Source organism: Fusarium sambucinum, chromosome IV, assembly GCF_050947815.1.
Source record: "Fusarium sambucinum isolate potato_lamoka chromosome IV, whole genome shotgun sequence".
In the NCBI taxonomy this organism is placed as follows: Eukaryota; Fungi; Ascomycota; class Sordariomycetes; order Hypocreales; family Nectriaceae; genus Fusarium; species Fusarium sambucinum.
The window spans coordinates 7,299,420-7,318,089 of record NC_139291.1 but is presented as its reverse complement, the minus strand read 5'-3'; the positions used below and the strand labels follow the sequence as shown (position 1 = coordinate 7,318,089).

General features: G+C 48.2%; 4 protein-coding genes across 4 annotated transcripts; 1 reads left to right on the top strand and 3 right to left on the bottom strand.

Moving 5' to 3' along the window:
• Positions 1–1,076: 1,076 nt before the first annotated feature.
• On the bottom strand, positions 1,077–3,523 carry FSST1_002368 (armadillo-type protein; the record flags this gene model as incomplete). The annotated part of the gene is made up of 2 exons (XM_083228351.1): positions 1,077–1,420; positions 1,471–3,523. The coding sequence occupies 2 exons, from the start codon at positions 3,521–3,523 to the stop codon at positions 1,077–1,079; spliced, it is 2,397 nt and encodes a 798-aa protein (XP_083092550.1).
• A 6,396-nt stretch (positions 3,524–9,919) lies between these two features.
• FSST1_002367 (uncharacterized protein) lies at positions 9,920–10,504 on the top strand (the record flags this gene model as incomplete). The annotated part of the gene is made up of 1 exon (XM_083228349.1): positions 9,920–10,504. The coding sequence occupies one exon, from the start codon at positions 9,920–9,922 to the stop codon at positions 10,502–10,504; it is 585 nt and encodes a 194-aa protein (XP_083092549.1).
• Positions 10,505–11,752: 1,248 nt separating this feature from the next.
• FSST1_002366 (uncharacterized protein) lies at positions 11,753–12,199 on the bottom strand (the record flags this gene model as incomplete). Its single annotated transcript, XM_083228348.1, has 1 exon — positions 11,753–12,199. One exon carries the CDS (start codon positions 12,197–12,199, stop codon positions 11,753–11,755), a length of 447 nt encoding a protein of 148 aa, XP_083092548.1.
• Positions 12,200–14,051: 1,852 nt separating this feature from the next.
• FSST1_002365 (C2H2-type zinc finger protein) lies at positions 14,052–16,056 on the bottom strand (the record flags this gene model as incomplete). Its single annotated transcript, XM_083228347.1, has 3 exons — positions 14,052–15,515; positions 15,563–15,766; positions 15,814–16,056. The coding sequence occupies 3 exons, from the start codon at positions 16,054–16,056 to the stop codon at positions 14,052–14,054; spliced, it is 1,911 nt and encodes a 636-aa protein (XP_083092547.1).
• Between the last annotated feature and the right edge of the window lie 2,614 nt (positions 16,057–18,670).

Sequence of the window (18,670 nt, the reverse complement as noted above, 5' to 3'; positions counted from 1 at the left end):
ACGCTGGTAAAAGAGTAGTCATGATGCAGGTAATGCTGAAAAACTTATTAGATGTATATCTATAGCTAGAGAAGGAATTTCCTTCTTATTATATCGTTAATTTGCCCCCTTTTCAAATTCCAAAACTCTCCTATATGTCCCTAGTTATATTTTACTGTCATATTGGTAAGATCGTGACTCGACAGCGTAATGCAAAATAGGCACATTCTTGTATCCATATCGACTTCAACTAGCAGTTACCATTGACCGTTTGTTATAAAAACTGCTTATTAGTATCCTGAAGTCCAGTTGTTATTGCACTACACCTACACCATCTCAACCTCCCTCGCAACCATTCCGCTCAAGCCCTGGCAGATTATCTGTAAAGCCTCATTTAGTATTAACCTTCTGGTTTAGATCCTTTATTTAATCAACTTGCATCTACACACCAGTCACTTTAAATGTGACGCAACAAATCATTACTAAAGACAAACAACCTCTTTAATATCATATTTCACTACTACTGCAGCGCTCAACCATTATTGAGTGGCTGCTTTATCCGTTTTTTGTAGTTCGTATAGACCTTTTTCCAGACTGTCAACCATATTCCAGCCGGCACTGTCTTTCCCCTTCCTTGCAATTATCCTGACCCCAGTTTAAACCTGGACAGAGACAAATAAAACTAGACCATAGCAAAGAAAACAAAATTACAAAATACAAGAAAGATAAAAGAAAAGAAAAAAACGAACAAATCCCCGAAAACACCGAAACCCATTTGAACGCCTTTGCAGTCCCCCCCCCCGCTTGAACGGGATTGTGTGGTAATTCCCTGCCCTGCTGTATGGTTGAGTCCCAGATGGCTGTAAACATGTCCAGGTGAATACTCCTCCGCCCCTGCACTCTGCTGTATTAGACACCTTGGGTGGTGGTATATATTCATGACCAGGTACCTGACCTGGTCCAAATCCATGCAGTACCCCCAAGGAAGCTTTTGTGGTTATGTATCCTGAACCTTTCCGATCTATTTGTAACATAGGGTGCGAAGCAAGTGTGCGTGAATGTGGGTGAGTCCGTTATCGTCGTCCGTTAGTGAGCGTCTATGCATCATCATCATCTCGAACCCGTGGGTTTGCCCCCGTGTTCTTCTTGTTGGTGTGGGGATCCTCGATGGTGCTCGCGTCGGCGCTTGGGAGACTGTCGCTCTGAGGACTGTTGGTTTCGTTGGTCAACACTGGGGTTGGCCCGGCTGAGTCAACTTCGACTTGAAGGTTACTCGCAAGCTTTGCCTCCTTGGCCTCCATCTTCTTGTCCTCCTCGAAAATCTTGTCAAGCTTTTCAAAAGACCTCCCGGTCGCCTTGAGGAGATCATACTGAACTATGATGTTCTCCTTGAATTGGGCTCGCTCCACGGTTCCCCATTTGAGGTGCTTGAGCAAACTCGCTATCTTGTGTTAGTTGCATGATTGAAAACAGACGGAAATAAATACTCACCAACCACATAGTTGCCAAACTGGTTTTTGAACATGTTTTCAAACGTTTGCTCCGAATCGTTAGCTGGGCAGAGTCGCTCGAGGATTCGAGTGCGCTGTTCATCTGTGCCGTACACAATGCATTTCTCGACCACGTGAGATGCAAGTTTGTGTTGGCAAAGAGTAAGTAGCCTACTCATGACATGTTCATAAATGGGGTCCCGATCCTCAGGGCCTCTGTTCTGGATGATGTGACCAGCAACATAGTTGCCCCATTGATGGGTGACGAGTTCGTCCATCATGAGGCTAAGCTTTGCCACAAGCTTCTTCTTGTCGTCCTCCTCGGCGTATTCGAGCACCCTCTGTAGGATCCGGCAGCTGTATTGGTCTTCCGAGAGTTCCCTTGCATTTTCCTGGCAGGCTACAGTGATGAACTTGACATCCTTCGGAGGCATGGTTTGAACGAGTTTTTGGATGACGTGGTTTCCGGGCTCGGATTGCATTACCTGTTTGAGGACATCATAGCTGTAGATTTCATCGAGAATTGAGGCAATGTGGCTGACCGGGCAGCATTCCACGATCTTCTGGAACACACGGCAGCCAAACGCGTTCAGGGACAGTTCAACAATGTGACCTTTCACCGTCTCGACCACGCTCATCTTCTGGTTCATACTACCATGTTCAATCAGCTTCTGACAGACGTAGTTGCCATAGAGATCCTTCATCAGACCAAGCATGTCCGGGCCAATCTCGAGGAACATTTTTTCCTTCTCGTCGCTCTTTGCAGTTGTCAATTTGAGTTGGATGAACCTTGATATTTCATTATCGCCAGCTGCTATGACAACCCAGCCAAAGACAGCATCGATAGGGACGTATTTACTAGTGGTGATGATGGAACTGAGATGTATGCACCATGGGTGACGGATTGTCCCAGATGGATTGTGGTTTCGTTGTGCGTTTGCTGCATTCCCAAAACTGTTTCCCTGAAAGAGAGGAGGGATTGCTGCGGAGACCATGCTTTGAATAAACCCAGCGCCGTTGTATGTGCCATAAGGAGCATTTTGCGTGCCATATGGTCTGGAGAAGGTCGAATATTGAGATTGGCTTGACATACGACGGTTACTCTGATTCTCGAGTGGCTGAGAACCGGACTCTCTCATGTTCCAGGTATTCTGGATGAATGTGTTGGCGCTGCCCTGATCCATACGAGCCGTTGTGGCAAGTTGATCATCAAGGAAAGGCCCGCTTGACAGGTCAGCACTGATGCTGAGGCTGTTTCTGCTGGCATGGTTCGTGGCGAAGTTTTGGTTCCAGGTTTGAGAAGCAGGGTTGAGCTGGGACGAAGTGGTCCTGCTGGTCGGGTGAGGATACAGATGGTGAGCGGGTTGTTGGTCTAGAACATGAGCGTTGTTCAAGCTGAAAGCTTGCATGTTCAAGGCCTGGGCTTGCTGCGGGTTCATAGCTTGCTGGCTCAACGCCTGCACTTGTTGGTTCAACGCCTGCACTTGCTGTTGGCTCAACGCCTGCACTTGCTGTTGGCTCAACGCCTGCACTTGCTGTTGGTTCAATCCCTGCGTTTGCTGGTTCAATTGTTGTGTGTACCGCATTGCTGGTTGAGAGTGGATCGAGCTGCTAGGAGTGTGTGAGGCGCCATAGGACGGCTCCTGTCGAGAAGTTGAACCACCTGTCAAACCACTTGAGAAACCAAAGCTGTTCGAATTCCTCGAGTCCTGAGAGTTCCTCACAGCATGATGCCTTGGGAAGTTTGTCAGGTTATCTGATGTTCGCATTCCACGAAAACTGTTGGCAAAGTCTGTGTCGTTGGTGTCAGCTCCGCTCGTTCTGTTGTTCGGGGATGAGCTGTGCGATGGTGAATTGGAAGTTGCGGGCCATGACGGGTAGGGAACGTTTGATCGGTCGGCGTTGTCTGGAGTTGGTAGTAAGCATTCATGTCCGCCTTTCACAGGATAGACAAACGATATCATCATACCTTGCGAGGGTAGGGCATAGTTTGACCAAATGTTGTCATTGCCTCCGCCAAAGGTAGATGGCGGGGGTTGCGATGGTGCGCCCATGTGATTCGGTTGACGGGTAGGCCGTCCAGATGTAGCCCGCCGCTAAGGAGGGAATAGTATTAATATTTGATAGTCAATGTAAGAATCGGGATGCTTTGATGCTGTGCGGATGATGTTTATGTTTGTACGGGGTTTGGTTTGGGGGTGCATAGATAAGTCGAAGTAAGGGCCAACAAGACCATAGGCAGGTACGAAGAGGGAGGTAGTATGTATATTTTTTTGGTTGAAGTGCAAGTGCAGATTTGGGAAGGGGTGCACTAGACTAGTTTGACTCTGACGCATTTGGTTGAGACTTTCTAGTATAGCACACGAGCATCTCTGACGTCGCACTCCCTGTCCCGAACCTAGTCCAGGCAGGACAAGCGAAACGACAGGCCCTTGAAGCGAACCGACAGTGGAGGAGGGCATCACTAACTTGGTACCAGGTAGAGAAAGAGAGAGAGCCTTGCAGCGGGGTAGAGACAAACAGATACAACAGAAAAATGAAATTTATCAACTTACGGACTCCCAAGGACGTTGTTGAGTCATGATGGGCGGATGCGAAAATTCAAAGAAAAAAATTAGATACTTGCCGACGTTCGTCTGCAATTCCGTCTCCAGGTATATGTGCTTGTCAATAGCCTGGGTTCGTGTGGAATATGTTTAGGAATGTTGCAAGATCCTGGGCAATATGGAGTAATCTGTCCAGGGGCGCCAAAAGATGTACGGGTCGTTTCGTCCTTTGTGCTGATCGCTGATCGTATTGGAGTGTTTCCGAGCGATGTCCAGAGATGGGCCTGGTATTTATAGTCGTATATATTTCAGAAAGTTTAATATCGGCAATGACTTTTCTGTAGACACAAAAAGATTTGAAACTTTCTTGTCCAAGATGTAAAATGAAGAGGACCACTCGTTAAAGTTTGTTTCTGTGGTAGTTCCTCTTGGTTGGTTTGTGCGGTGGTATTTTGTAGAAGTAATTATTCCTTTCTAAAAGGCAAAATATACGAAAATTAGATAAGGAACGAATAGATGAAGAGAAGAAAAAACGGTTGATCGGTGAGATGTACTAGAGGGAACCAACGTGGATTAAAGATGAAAGGGTGCGGCCACCTACAGGTCGAATCAGGCGGGCGTATGGCGCCTTTTCATAAGAAATGTAGGCTCCCGTGAGTGAGTCCTTTCTTTGCCTTGGGCTGTCCAGATGGAATCAAGGGCAAGACCAACGTTGCACGCCGTCGTCGGAATGTACGGGCCTGGGTTCAGTCGAGTTAGACGGAGCTGGTGAGATGTGAGAACGGCCCTTTGGTGTTTGTCCCTCCTTGAGGACAAGGGAGAGGGAGTCCTCGTGTGCGGTGAGTAGAGGAATGATGGGCGAGACAAGCGTATGTTTCTTGCTGTATGTGCCCTTTCCTTGTTAACTTTCTCTACTCTGATACAAATTGTATTGGATGTGGAGTAGTAGCGTAGAAATATGCTTAAAGAGGGCTGTCAACAAGGGTATTGGTGAGCAGGGAGGACAGCTCTACATACGTACTTTGCTTTCGCTATGGTTATGCTGGGGGTTCAAGGGGGTGTCGCAGTTGAATAGCACTTCAATAGTGTATGAGTGGGATCTATTCGATACAATAGTCAGCTACCTGTAGTTGAAGTTGTTGTTTTATTTACGGGTCTGCCTGATACCTGGGGATATTTGACAAGTTGCGTTGTGAACGTCAGCTTGCAGGGGTCAAGATGCACAGGGTCAGAGACAAGGAACAAAGAGGTTCAAAATCTACAGATCCAGAGAAGGAAAATGCTGTCAATAAATAGTAGTCGTTCTCAAAAATACAGGAGAGTCCGTCTTTGTCTATGGTTTCCACAATGTCCAGCTCAACAGAGGCAATTTTGGCCAATTCCCAATCAACGACATGTTCTGGCATACACGTCGCCTCAAGGCGACGCCATTCTTCTTTCCAGTCGGTGTCATCTTGTACAAGGTATTTGTGTAAGTTTTGGTAGTACGCGATTGGATATGCCTTCAACAATTTGCTAACTGGCAAACTATCAGTCATTCATGGGACAAGTTCACCGTTGTGTCAACTTTCTTTGTTCATTGTTGAACCCGAAGCCGAGCTGCAACCGCACATGAACGGGCTTCAGTGCTTGGCTGACCGGCCGCTATCTCTGTGTTGCCTCGCTACTTGGTACAATGAGGGGAGCTCGCATCTCCCGAATGTCGTACAGACAGGCTGCTTGACTGGTTAGGACCAGTGACATCGAGATGAATCGTCTGTATACAAGCTAGTAGCCCCGCCGTCTGTATCATGTCTTCGGTCCTTATATCAGCATTCAACTCAAATGTCGGTTTCTGGTCATTGATTTGACTTGTCTGATATTAAGCAGATGGCAGTGCAAATCTTGTGCTGTACTATCTAAGGTTTGATACTGCTCAACTCCCAGCTGAGGAGCTTTCCAAGCCAAGGCGGGCGGCCCCTTCCTTGGCTAGACCTGGATCGTCCAGATGCCCGCAACGCCAGTCTCAACAAGGTTAGGACTACTCATCACCCGCATAACCACATTCCCAAATCAGGGAGATGGTACAGAGTAGGGGAAAACTTATCGTATCTTATCCTCATGAAGCTTCCTGTATCTATCAACAATGACTCTTTCTGGGCAACAACTCATGAACTGTAGTGAGTATCTATGTGTGCGTGACCTCAAAGTCACACAGCCATATAATTATCATCATCAAGAGCTACATCCAAGCATAAGTCATATAGCATAGGGTATGTAGCGATGCGGTGAGGTTCATATCGAATTTCACGATAATTCGGCACCTCAACTAACCTGTCCAATAGCGAAAGAATAGGGGTCCAGATTATATCTCTCCTTGGCCCCTTCAACTGTCAACCCCTGCTCAGTTCTGAAAACTCCAGGGTGAGAAAGCAATGACCATAAGTAACTTCGGCTTCTTGTCTCCTTTATTCCATCAACATTTGCATGACCCGTTGTTGACGGCAATTTACGATGCATGTCCCGTACTGTCTCAACACACTCAAAAAAGCAAAATGGTCCGAGAGAGAAAAATATTTGACAGATCCTAATCACCCCGAGGGCAAAAGCTTATTGTAGAGTGGTATATGCTTCCACCTGAAGTTAATGTTATCATGGCCCAAAAACTCATTATGAGCGCGAACCATTCAGTAAATGTTGTCATGCAAGGACAGCACATCATTGCAAAACTCTGATAGCTAGATGCAAGGGAGAGTTTATGTCGAAGCAGGCGTGTGATGACTTTTAAGTTGAGTTGGGCCACTGGAATTGGCCAATATGACCACGACACGCATATGTTGTCTGCCTGTTCACCAGATGCTGTATACGTATCGGCAAATACACTGCCAAAACACATATCTAGAGTTCAAGATAACTCTATTACCCACCTCACCTGTAGCCAGAATGTTGGTATGACATGACATCAAGGTCCGAATGTTGATAATAATCTGATGTGGTCATTCAGATTGCAATTGACTTTTCTGTTGTGCCAGAATGTTTCATAGTAGGTTCTAGTTTCCTGGTGATGGCCTCAATATTGCATTCCGTCAATTAGACATACCTGGGGGCTCACAACTATGTCCTACATTTGACCCAGCAACCACCCCTCTCAACAGAATATGAGAATTCAGATGATGGAAGACGGGTCAATGCGCCATCCCCCAGTGACAACCACGATATCCATGAAATCCTCCGTGCTGAAATCTCAGCCTTTATAATCTAGGCGATCCGGCTTTCAAATAATAAGAGATGTCGGTGGATCAATGCGGCTGAGGTCCTCAACTTGGTGGAGAGGGATAATCTGGCCTAACTGTGACAATGTCCTAAATTAGGTGATAGTATCTGAACTAAGACTTCGGCACAACAGTCCCCATCTGACTATCACCGAAATTTCCAAGCGATTCATGATAATATGCAAGCTCTGATCTATGTATGAACCAGTGAAACAAGTCCCAAGGAGCAACCTAGATAGCCTTGGGATCGAGAGGATTAGTCTCAGATGGCCTTGCGTGGATTGTACATAGTAGTGAATGGACCAGTAGAGTCTACCAGTGAGGCTGTCAAGGCGACTCAATTCCCGATCCTTGTTGGCCTTTTAAATGAATCTTCGACTCTGGCATGAACTAAGACGCCATGTAACGAGTAATTGCATCGACTTTACTGAATCAACACAAATTTCTAGTCACCTCCCTTGAGAGAATGGATATTTTCTTATGACACAAAGTAACGAGGTGACGTTGACACCAAGAGCATACTTTTGTTTGTTTACTTGAGTGCTTTTTGTTTTAGCAAAGAAAACTGGGATCAGGCTGGAGCATCCATGGCGTTGAATTCCGAGCTTCCGAACCAGAAGCCAGTCAAAGCTCTCTAGTGAAATGACAGGTGAGCGAGAAAGGAGAGCTGCCGCCTATATGTCTCCTGGCCGTATGAAATATCGCAAATAAAAAGCGCAGTTATTGGGGCCACCCTAAATGAAGCCGGAGAAGCTACTATACCAAGGAGACGAAATACAAGGAATGGCCGATTGCGTGCCCGTTCTGGCACTGAGCATGGGTCAAGCCTGTAATTAAAGACATGGACCGCTACTTTACCTTTTGCGATCATCTGGCCCAGTAATAGAATCAGCACACTTGATCGAACGCGTGTTCTTCATGCTTATGTCCGTGTCCATCCACAAAGCTCTGAAGCAGCACGACAAAGGCCCTTTTCCGTAGAGCAGCTATTATTGTACAACGTCTGAATAGCATCGTCACGCGCATCCGGCTGAGGCGTTTCGCTTTCATTCGAGGCAATCTGGGGTCTCATCCTTCAATTGCTTTTTCATCTTCGCAAGCGTCGTGGCGTTGGCTTAGCTTGTGCTTGGTCTTTGAGGCTTGTCCTTTTTTTGTGACAACCGTTCGTACCTTGCATTGGCGTCGAATTTGGGTGGGTGAGAAGACCCATATGCTTGCCTTTGCCACACTCGTGTGAACATTAGGCCCTTTTCAGCGTGTTTAATATGAGCACAGAGAAATCTGGTCCAATCCAAGCAGGACTGACTGGTCTTTATCGATAAAAGTTGTGTTGCAGTTGAGCCTGTCCTTTGTTGTTTTCTGCTCTCGTCCAGTCGAAGACTTGATCCATGGCTTGGCAGGGGAAGCGGGTATGACAGTAACGGCCCCGACCAATGAAGCGCGCGCCTATAGGGGACATGCGAGGTCGAGTGCAGCGAATCCTAGCGAGTATCCTGACTCTTTTGGAAAAGCCAAGTTGAATAACGGGTCAGCGGACAAGGACCCAAGGGGATGAGAAGAGAGGGGGATAAATCTAGAGCCAACACTCCTGCTCCTGCTCCTGTCCAGAGTGACATTGAACAGTCTAGGTAAGCGGGACCCTAGCGACATGTCTTATTGGCTGTTTCTCTATAGCCGGCTGCGGTGAGGCCCCGCACACTCCTACCTTCACAAGGAAAGTGCACCCAAACTCACCAAAGAAGGTGCCCCAGCATCACCACCATCGGTTGGATTAGCGGCCAATTGCAGCGACTGTGCCCCTGGGAGAACCAAGGAAACAGTGGTCCTAGTGCCTGTTCAGCGTCTTTTGAGCGCCTAGTGCTCCTGTACCCTGGCACGGTCATTTCGCTCCCCTGTCGAGATGGCATGGAATGATCAACTCTCCCCCAGCTAAAACCGTTCATCCCTCTCCCGCTTTGTTTCTTTTTCTTTTCAACCCCAATCCTCGCGGGCCAGTTTTGTGAATATCGTCTACGGCATCGTTTTGTAACTGTACATCTTGTTCTCAGCATTTTCTTGGATCTTCAGCTTCACTCTTTCAGCTGATATCCGTCCGGTCTTTCCAACCACCTCTATCCCTTCGTTCTACCCACTATCTAGGCCCTCCACCAGCCACCTTGGTTTACGATATCCGCCAGGTATTCACCAAACGAACTATTGGCGATATCCTCTCCCTGGCGTACGTTTTTCTGTCCCATCTGACCCTCCACCCGCCACCTTGATTTCTCGAGTCCTGTCTGTATGGTCTGTCATTGTCTGCAGCACGTCATGGTATATGGCATGCATTGAATTGGTGGGATTGCCGTGGCTTCGAATTGGCCAAACGGCAACCGTCAACTCTCGATGGGCTCTTCCGGCCATTGTACGGAATGGCGGTTGGCTACAATATTGGAGGCTGCGTTGCAGATGGACTTGACGACCGCCACAGCAGGATTGAATCGCTCTCGCCGCTGAAGGTGGCTCTTTTTTGCCGTGATATGGTTCGCTAACATTGTGATGTATAGACGTAATCGGCCTGACGTTCTTTCTCTCTACACGGAGCATTCATCGTTACCACCAACTCAGAACACTCGCTGCCGTACCACATAACATTAAAACTTAAACTTTATTCACGATGCCTTCAATTCTCAACCTTGTTACCCGATCCGATATGCCTGCGGACTCCAATGGCTCAGATGACAGCATGATCAACCTGATGCTTGGCCTTCTCGGCCTTGTTTTCCTCGGTCTTATTCTGGTCGCCATTCTGTTTCTTTTCCGCCGCGCTCGTCTTCAGAAGCAGGCTGCTGCCATCAAGTCCGAAGAGGACGGCCTACCTTCTTACTACGATAGCGACAGCAAGCGCTTTCCCAACCACCGCGGCCTTACCATCGAGACAACGCACAACGGTCGCTCCAGCGTTTTCGTTATCAACCAAGACGGTCGCCCTATGCTTGCCAACCCCAACTCTCCTCCCTACTCTCCCGACAACGTCCCAGAGATTCACATCACCTTCCCTGATGAGCAGGACGACCAAGGCCGACAGCAGAACGGCCGCGTGCTTGTTGTTCGTGTTGGCGACAACTCCGCTGTTGGTCTTGAGCCCATGAACGACGAGCAGCTCCCTGCCTACGAGAAGGAGGCCAAGGGTCAGTTCTACTCGATTGACATGGATCAGATCGGCGGTCTTAAGGAGAAGGACCGTACTCAATTCCAATAAAGAGATGCTTCCCACTTGTTGCTTCTCTTCTTTCCAATCGTCGCCGGCGATGCTTTTTCGACCCGTCTGGACGACTTTGTCACGACAAAGCTTTGAATACGATTCTTCTTTTGGGAACCTTCCCACACAAAAATTAGCGAATTAACCCGCCTTTAATGGCTCGACCTTGCCATTCAGCAACCGGAGAGTCACGGCAATTTCATGACCCGTTACTATATACCCGTTTACGCTGCGGTCTAATTTTTCGCATTGCTACCTATCAGTGGCCATCCCTCCCCCATCATACTTTTGCATATCTCGATTTCCCTTTAGCCGACTTGCACAATTATTACAACGCTATCATGGTCCAAGGTCTGAGAGAAGGGCTTAATCAGTTATTGAAAAGAGTTGGAGAGGGGTGGTAGTGCACCCCGAGGAGAGGCCTTGGATCACTCTGGCAGTTGATGGATGCATGGGCCAAAGCAAAACACATTTAGCAATTCTTATATCTATTCTATGGGGTTGGGCCTTGGGGACACGACACATGGCGCACCTTGGAGTAGCAACCATCTATATCTATATCTATCTCTAACTACTCTAGTTGATAGTCCATAGTGTATAATTTCTTATCCTATCATGCTTTGACTTTCCGATGATACCATTAGTGACAGAGATGGCCAGGTACGGTGACGTTTCAAGGGATGATGGCTTGGCTTTAGCCGCAAGGGTAGTAATGCGACATCACTACATTCGCAAGGTTGCCTTTTCCATCGAGTGTTTCAAAGATCAAGCCCCTTGATTGGTCGTCGTGTCTGGGGGATCCTCCAGCCTGGATCTTGGAATAGAAACATAGAAACATCCAAGTTTTGTAAGTCTACATACATGAAGCCTCATTAAGCTAACGCCTATTTGGACTTGATGCAATTTCAGTGTTTTCGTCGTCGCTACGGTGGAGACAACATAAATTATGACAAAGTGTCGACGTGGTCCGTTTAACACACTACACCAAACGGTATTCTGAACGATCGAGCAATGGGATATGATTGTTATTAACTGATAGTTATTTAATTCTTTTAGGATCTCTCGAGGGACTCTTATACTTTGTTCATTCCCGTCTTATCAGAAATCATGCCCTGCCATCCCACTCATGAACCAAGTCCTCAAACACATTACACCAATAAGCAAAGACGAAAAGCAAACGTTGCAAGCTGTCAAAGCGCAACTATAACGCCCCCGTCCAAGTCTCCCTTTTAACAACTTGTGTATAATCTAGTTTCCGGTTTGCTGCGCACCCACGGTCGTCGTTAAAGTCGGCGCGCCAACAGGGCACATCACCTTAGGACACACACATGTGTTGTCAGCGCCCTCGGGGCGCACCTCGCAGACGATAGCTTGATCAGCCAAGCTACAGCAGCAGCAGGGTGGTTGAGTAGGAGCAGTCGTAGCAGGCTTCTTGTCTTCCTGTCGCTTGACAACGGTGGCTGTGGGAGTGGATGAAGGAGTTGCGCTAGCGGTAGCGGTAGCAGGCCAGTAGGTGGGAGCGTTGACCGGGCACATGACAGCAGCGCAGATGCAGTCTTCGGGCTTGATGTTCTTTTCGCAGACAAAGGCGGGTTGGGAGATATCGCAGCAGCAGCAGTCTTTTGTCTGTTCTTGAGCAGGCGCTGCGAGGGCGACACTGCTGAGGAGGAGAGCGGCGGCAGCGAAGAAGTGCATGATGTAGTTGATCGATGGAGGGTTTTTGTCTTACTGAAGAAAACTCGAGGTAATTGTTTATAGTGAGGGCGGGAATGAGAAGGAAGAGAGTGTATATGTGGAAGTGTAAGTGAAGAGAGTGCGTGAACAATGGTCTTTGTTTGCTCGTGAATCACCAAGAAACTAGGAGAACAAGTAGGATAGGACAGTGATGTAAAGAAATCACCCTCTCCCCTCAGTCGAGCAATAAGGTTCTTAAGTACGGAGGTACCTTTAGAACAAAACAAAAACCGGGCAACCGTGACGGGCTGATGAAACGGTCCCGTCCCTTCCCTGGTCGGTGATCAATTTACTTCGGGAAACTGCATGTCTGACAATCGTAATAAACCCAGTCAAATCCTAAATCCTTCGCTCTGAGAAACATCCCACACGGCACAGAACAGCATACTCGATGATATCAAAGCGCTCTTGGCAGATTGCAGGATTGGGAGGGTCAGCCATCTGGTGAAACTAACTTTCTCTTAATCCTCAACGCCAAAGCTTACTGTCTACCCCCAAAGTGAAGAACTACGACCGAGGCTATCATCTATATGAGACTTGTTGTTCTTTCTTTAAATGCTCTGTGCGTCGATCTTTCCATCATTTATTTCACCCGGATTGTTTCAGATGTTACGCTTTGAGCTGACGTTGCAGTTCCAACTAACTAATTTAGTCGCTGACGACGAAGAAAAACATCAATGAGAAAAGTCGATGTGCCGTTGGTCTTCAGGCTGTAGTGAAGTTTAAGCTTTGATATACGGTTACATTGGCGAAGGATGTAATTTGCAATCGGTTCAACGGTTAGGCACAAGTTCCGACGGGCCGTTGTAAACGAAATAACATTGCTGTACATACTCCTTTTCCCACAGACTCCGGTCAACTATGTCTGTGAGCAAGCGACATCACGAGATGGGCTAAAACACCATAAGCAAAACATTACAGGCAAAATAAAAAACGACATTATGCAATGACCATATACAAGAAACTGCTATGCATCATAGATCGGTAGTACAGCCTGGCCTTTCCCAGCCAGGTTTGTCTTGTTTCTTGGACGGACGGCCTCGAGAAAGATCGGCAGCGCATGCCCCTGCTAATGAGTTAGATACGTGCTGTGGCAAGGAATCTAGAGATCGCTGCTTCAGCTTCAGCCTCAGGGAGCAGGGGACTCTAGATGCAGCGATCGTCTGGTGCTGGAACGAACGGGGCTGTCGTTCGGAGAAAACTCGTTAGCCTTGTTTATTTGGTCTAGGAGTGCGTATGCATGCAGGTACACTGCGTCATGTTGTTTGACTACTCGTATGCCGAGCGGTGCAATGCCCATATAGCGTTCACAAACCGAATAAGTGGGTGTGTTGGTAATGCTTCAAATTAAGTGGTTAGAAGTGACAACAAGGACAGAATCAAGATACACGACAGTCAAATTGTTCTCGGAACACGAAAGATGATTCAATAACTTTTTGAATTTGTGCCTCGCGGATAACTGAGATCCTAGCTATCGTAACTTAAACCCTGACCACCTTTTCCCTATATTTCATAACCCGCCAAAGATTGACAACATGATTGTGCCCGACAATTGCCGGCAAGAGAAGAAAAAGCCGTGATGAAAAAGAAAAAAACAAGCCTTTGAACCATTGTTCGTGAAAATGAACCGGTTCTCTGACCCGACAAGAATAAACCAGTGCCTGGTTTTCAAGAAACCTCTTGGTCAAATAGTATATCGACCCGAGAGAACCGCATGAAAAACATGATACGCTGCATCGCCCCGATGCAACAGACAAGGAAGGATGAATATAGTACACATAAAGCAAAGCAAGCAGCTAAGTAGATGGGCAATCTAAGAGCCAGGCATGCGAAGAATGGGGTACAACGAGGATCCCTCGCGAGGGGTACCGAGATCTCGGCTTTGAGGCTGAGGGCTTTTGGGGTCGACGTCCATAGCGTCAGCGTGGCTTGGTCGCCGGGCCTCATTCTCATCCAGAAACTCCTTGCGCTCGAGACGACCGCGGACGTACTCACGGAGCGTCTCAATGACACGCATGTTCTCGAGCCAGCGGTCATACTGCTCCTCGCGTTCACGTGTGGCATCGCTGACATCAGACTCTGAAGAGGGAGAGCCAACGGAGAGAGCAGACTCGCTAGCCTTGGGGGTAGAGGCACCGCTTGTGTCCTCGCGAGGCAGGGGCAGAGGACCGCGAGCCCGCTGAAGCATACCTCCAGAGTAGCGGCGACGCTCACTGCCATCAAAGCTAGGGCCGAGAGTGGTTGTGGCAGAGTGGCCGAAACCCTGGCTAACGGCAGGAAGGCTTGTGGGTAGAGTGGGGTACATGACTGAGGCTGTTGAGCCGTGTCTGGAGTCAGGAGACATGGCTGAGGATGATGGGCTTGGTGAGTGGCCAGAAGTGTAAGACATGGAGCTGGAGGGTGGTGTAACAGCAGGAGTGCCAGTAGAGGAAATGGCTGTCAGAGGCGAAGCCATGCTAGCTGCAGACACGGGATGGTAACCATCGGTCGCAACGTGCATGCCAGTGGGGGATCTGTGTGCGGTAGGAGGTGAAGGAGTGTTGCGATAACCGTTGTAGCTGCCTTCAGAGTGGTGGATGTGGACGCCGGCAGTGGCATGGCTAGCGTTCTCGTAGATTGTGTCTTGCATCTGGCCGAGGATGGTATCAATGTGGATGAGGTCTTTCTGGGTGCGAGCGCTGGGCATAGGCAGGTAGTATTGCTGGGCCAAAGGGTTCTGGCCAGGCGATGGGCCGGCGTGAACAGGAGCTGGGGCGTGCTGGGGCATGTACTGCTCAGTAGCAGCCATAGGGCCGTTGGGGACGGACAGGTTGCCGTGAAGGGGCATCAACGAGCGGCCAATCTGGGCATAGGACGAAGGGTCAATCTGGCGGCGCTTGGCGCTGCCGAAGAAGTCATCAACCATATCGTAGGCGCGCTTACGATCATAACCACCAGCGGCGGCAGTATAGCCAAGGTGCTCGGTACGGGCGTTGTTGATGGGCGGCTGGTTGAAGTAGAGACCATAGTTGGTAGAAGGCTGAGGAGCATAGTAACCACCGCTGGGATGGGCCTGGTGGTGTCCAAAGGCAGCTGGGTTAGTTCGCATCTGGCCGGTGTGGTCATAGTAGCTGGAAGGTCCTGGAGGCGAATTAGCCTCGAGTGAAGAAAATCCGGATGCCCACAGCCGTGGACTGGAATCGTGTAGAGACATACCCTTGGGAGCCTGTGGCCTGTAGTTGAGTCCTCCTTGGGGATCCTGGTTTGACCGGACGAGCACAGAGTCATCGGCGTGAGTCTGTTTTGTGTGAGTTTGAGAATTACACGATGGATGAGTTTTCTTACCTTGACATGCTTCTTCAAGTCCTGGGGACGCTTGAAAGACTTGCCACAGAACTCACACTTGTGAGGCTTCAGAGGAACGTGAACACGGATGTGAGAGGTGATGTGATCACGCTTGACAGTGGTAGTTCGGCATGAGTTCCATTGGCAAGTCAAGTTAAGGTTGTTTGTGCTCTTGCGGCCAACATGGCGCTCACAGATGTGCTCCTATTCAAGGTCAGTTTTGATTCATTCTTGCGCTCGTGATTGCTTACGTAGAGAGCCTCGGGAGCTGGGAACTTTTGGTTGCAAGCGTTCCATCGGCAGATAAGGTTGTCATCGTTTGATGTTGATGCACCGCTGCTGCTTTGCGAGGTGTTGGAGGAAGAGCTGGGTGCAGGGGTCACAGACTTGGAGTCATTGCTAGCACTGCCAGATGTAGACTCTCCTGATGGTGTCTGTTGCTGCTGTTGTTGTTGTGGAAGCTGAGGCTTCTGCTCAGGGACTGGAGGAGACATGATGGACGGGAATATGTGATATCTGGTGAAGCCAGGAGCGCTTATGCCCGGTGGCGAGTTAAAAGACTGACTGGCTGAGACTAGTCAGGCAGGTACGACAGGGCTGGACTCGTCTCTGCAGATAAGAATCAACTAAACTTGCAACAAAAGAAGCAAGACCAAAGTTGATTGATATAGAGGTAAATGAATATAGATTGAATGGGATGAGAGAGATGTTCAAAGAAGAATTCACTTTGATAAAAGAGCTACGGGGGAATGCGCTCCCTTTACATTTACGCAAAAGACTGGGCAAGAGGGTGAGAACGAGCGGAAAGTCTTGGCGGTCTTGGCGATAATAGCAATGTATCTATAGCGGAAAGGTACGCAGGTTGTGGTGATGATGGCGAGAGACTACAAGTATATCTAACCCGATATACTCCTTCTTGACAAGCGGAGGGAACGATGCCAAGACCGCCAAGTCTTGGCAGTCTGGGCACTGCCCCTCATCGCGTCGCTTCTATTGGTCTTGGCTATATTGGGCCTCACACAAGCTGGCCACCTACTGCGTCAAGTGTTTTGTCGCTCGTCACCTGAGCCATGGGGGCACTTCGGCTTCTGACCTGACACCCTTTCCGGTCACCTCATATTACTTGATTTTACTGCGAGAAATCCATATCAGACGGGTTTTCGGTTTCAAGGGGGTTCAGGTAGGTCTAATGCGCATCAACAACAATCCATACTGCTGCATGCAGAAAGTGGCTGATGAGTGAGTGATTGATAACAAACAGAAAGAAAAAAGAGAGAGACAGGGAAAGTTTCGGATCTATCGGGGAATCATTTAGACCCGAAGGTAGACAAGGCAAGGAAGGGATTGTTAATACTGTATCCGTCAGGTAGTCAGCTAACAAAAGTGGTGATCATTTCTGCCGGAATAGGTCAGGTTCTGTTTATTTCCAGGATATTGATTGTCAGTTGGGGAGTTGCTTTTTACTTTCCGTGGCTTGGCCGATGCCGAGACCAGATTAAGCACGCAAGTTTAATTGAGCAACAGAGAGAAAAGCCATGAATAAGGAGTTGGAAACGTTATTAGTCAACTGTTCTGACTGTTGGTTGCACTGTCATTTCACTGAGTTACAAACGAGATAACCAATTAGAACCACCAAATCAATACCTGGACCGCTAGTGACGTTGAGCCAAGCCGGGCACCCACACAACTCAAGCTTTCCCTTTTTTCTCCGTGCATTTTCCCATTCTCCGCAAAGACTCGTCACCTTCTTTCATTTGTTCTTGTCGCCCAGACTTTTCCTTTGCCAAGCCCAAGTCCCAACTGCCCCAATCTTAATCGAGGCTGCCAAGAAGACTTGGCGTCTCCGAAAACTCCATCAGCCAAGCCTCCAAATGCTTCTTGTTTTTCTTGGCTTGCCAAGCATCAGGAAAAAGAGCCAAGCCCACGTTTTCCCCTTGTTAATGAATTCCTTATTTCAATTATGCTTCTTTTTGCCTAAACTTTGCAGTACAAGTGCAACCATCAAGATAAACTTTACTGTGACGTTCTCCTTCAAAACACTACTGGAAGATCACTATATCAGTCAGTAGTAAATTAGTATTGAGTGCCACTACAAGTGCGACAAATGTTCACCTCATCATGGGCATCTGACCTGCATGCGGATCATCACTTTCTTGACAATTATTATTGATAACGTACCCCATATTTACACGCACCTTCAACAAAACAGTATCATATGTGACCGTTATTGTCCGACGCCTCGAATTTCGTCCAGTAAAGATACATCATGCAAATATATATGCTGAACAAGCTACAAACTTGATACTGATCCCATATATCCTTGCCTATTTCCAAGATAGCCTCCCGTCTTTGCTAGACGCGCCGAGAAAGATATGCACGCCGAGGATATCGTTGCCGCAACGGGCCTTGCAGCTGACGATTTATACCGTCCTGTCAGGCTGTGCAGCGCGGTATAATGCCCAGATAATATGATGCAGCCTCGGACACTTACCGGTTTTATTCTTCAACCATTATCACACAGACAAGGCAGGCGGTTGCACTGAGTTGCCATCTAGGAAACCACCACACACTGTAGTACAACATCAGCATCGGCTCTACGGATATCACACTATCAGATAACTGCTCAACACATCAGCCAAGCAAACATCCATTATCAATAACCCCCCTTTCCCCTCTCTAGCTCCTCCTGCCCTGTTAATCCTCTACCCCAGGCCAAGAATCATGATACAATACCTCCCAGCCAAGCAAAGCCAAGCAACCGCCCAGAAAGCCAAGGACTCCACTCCTCTCTACGCCAAGATCTTGGAGATGACGACAAACGTGGCAGTGCAAGGCCAAGTAGTGCTTGTCTTGTGATGGAAGAGGAGTTATGCCCAGAGTTCTTCTTACAGTAATATTGTTTGCCGGGCTGGGTCTTGTGGACAATGTCTATGGCTCTCAAGCTTTGCAGCCAAGACCGCCGAGTCTTGATAGCCAAGTCCTCGTACGATTGGGGCCCGCGGGAACTTGGAGAACAGCGGCTATTGTCAATGCTTGTCGCCTTGGCATGATGGCATTCCCTTGCGATTGATGGAAACGAATCCGACTGGTGAGATGGATCGCTGGATG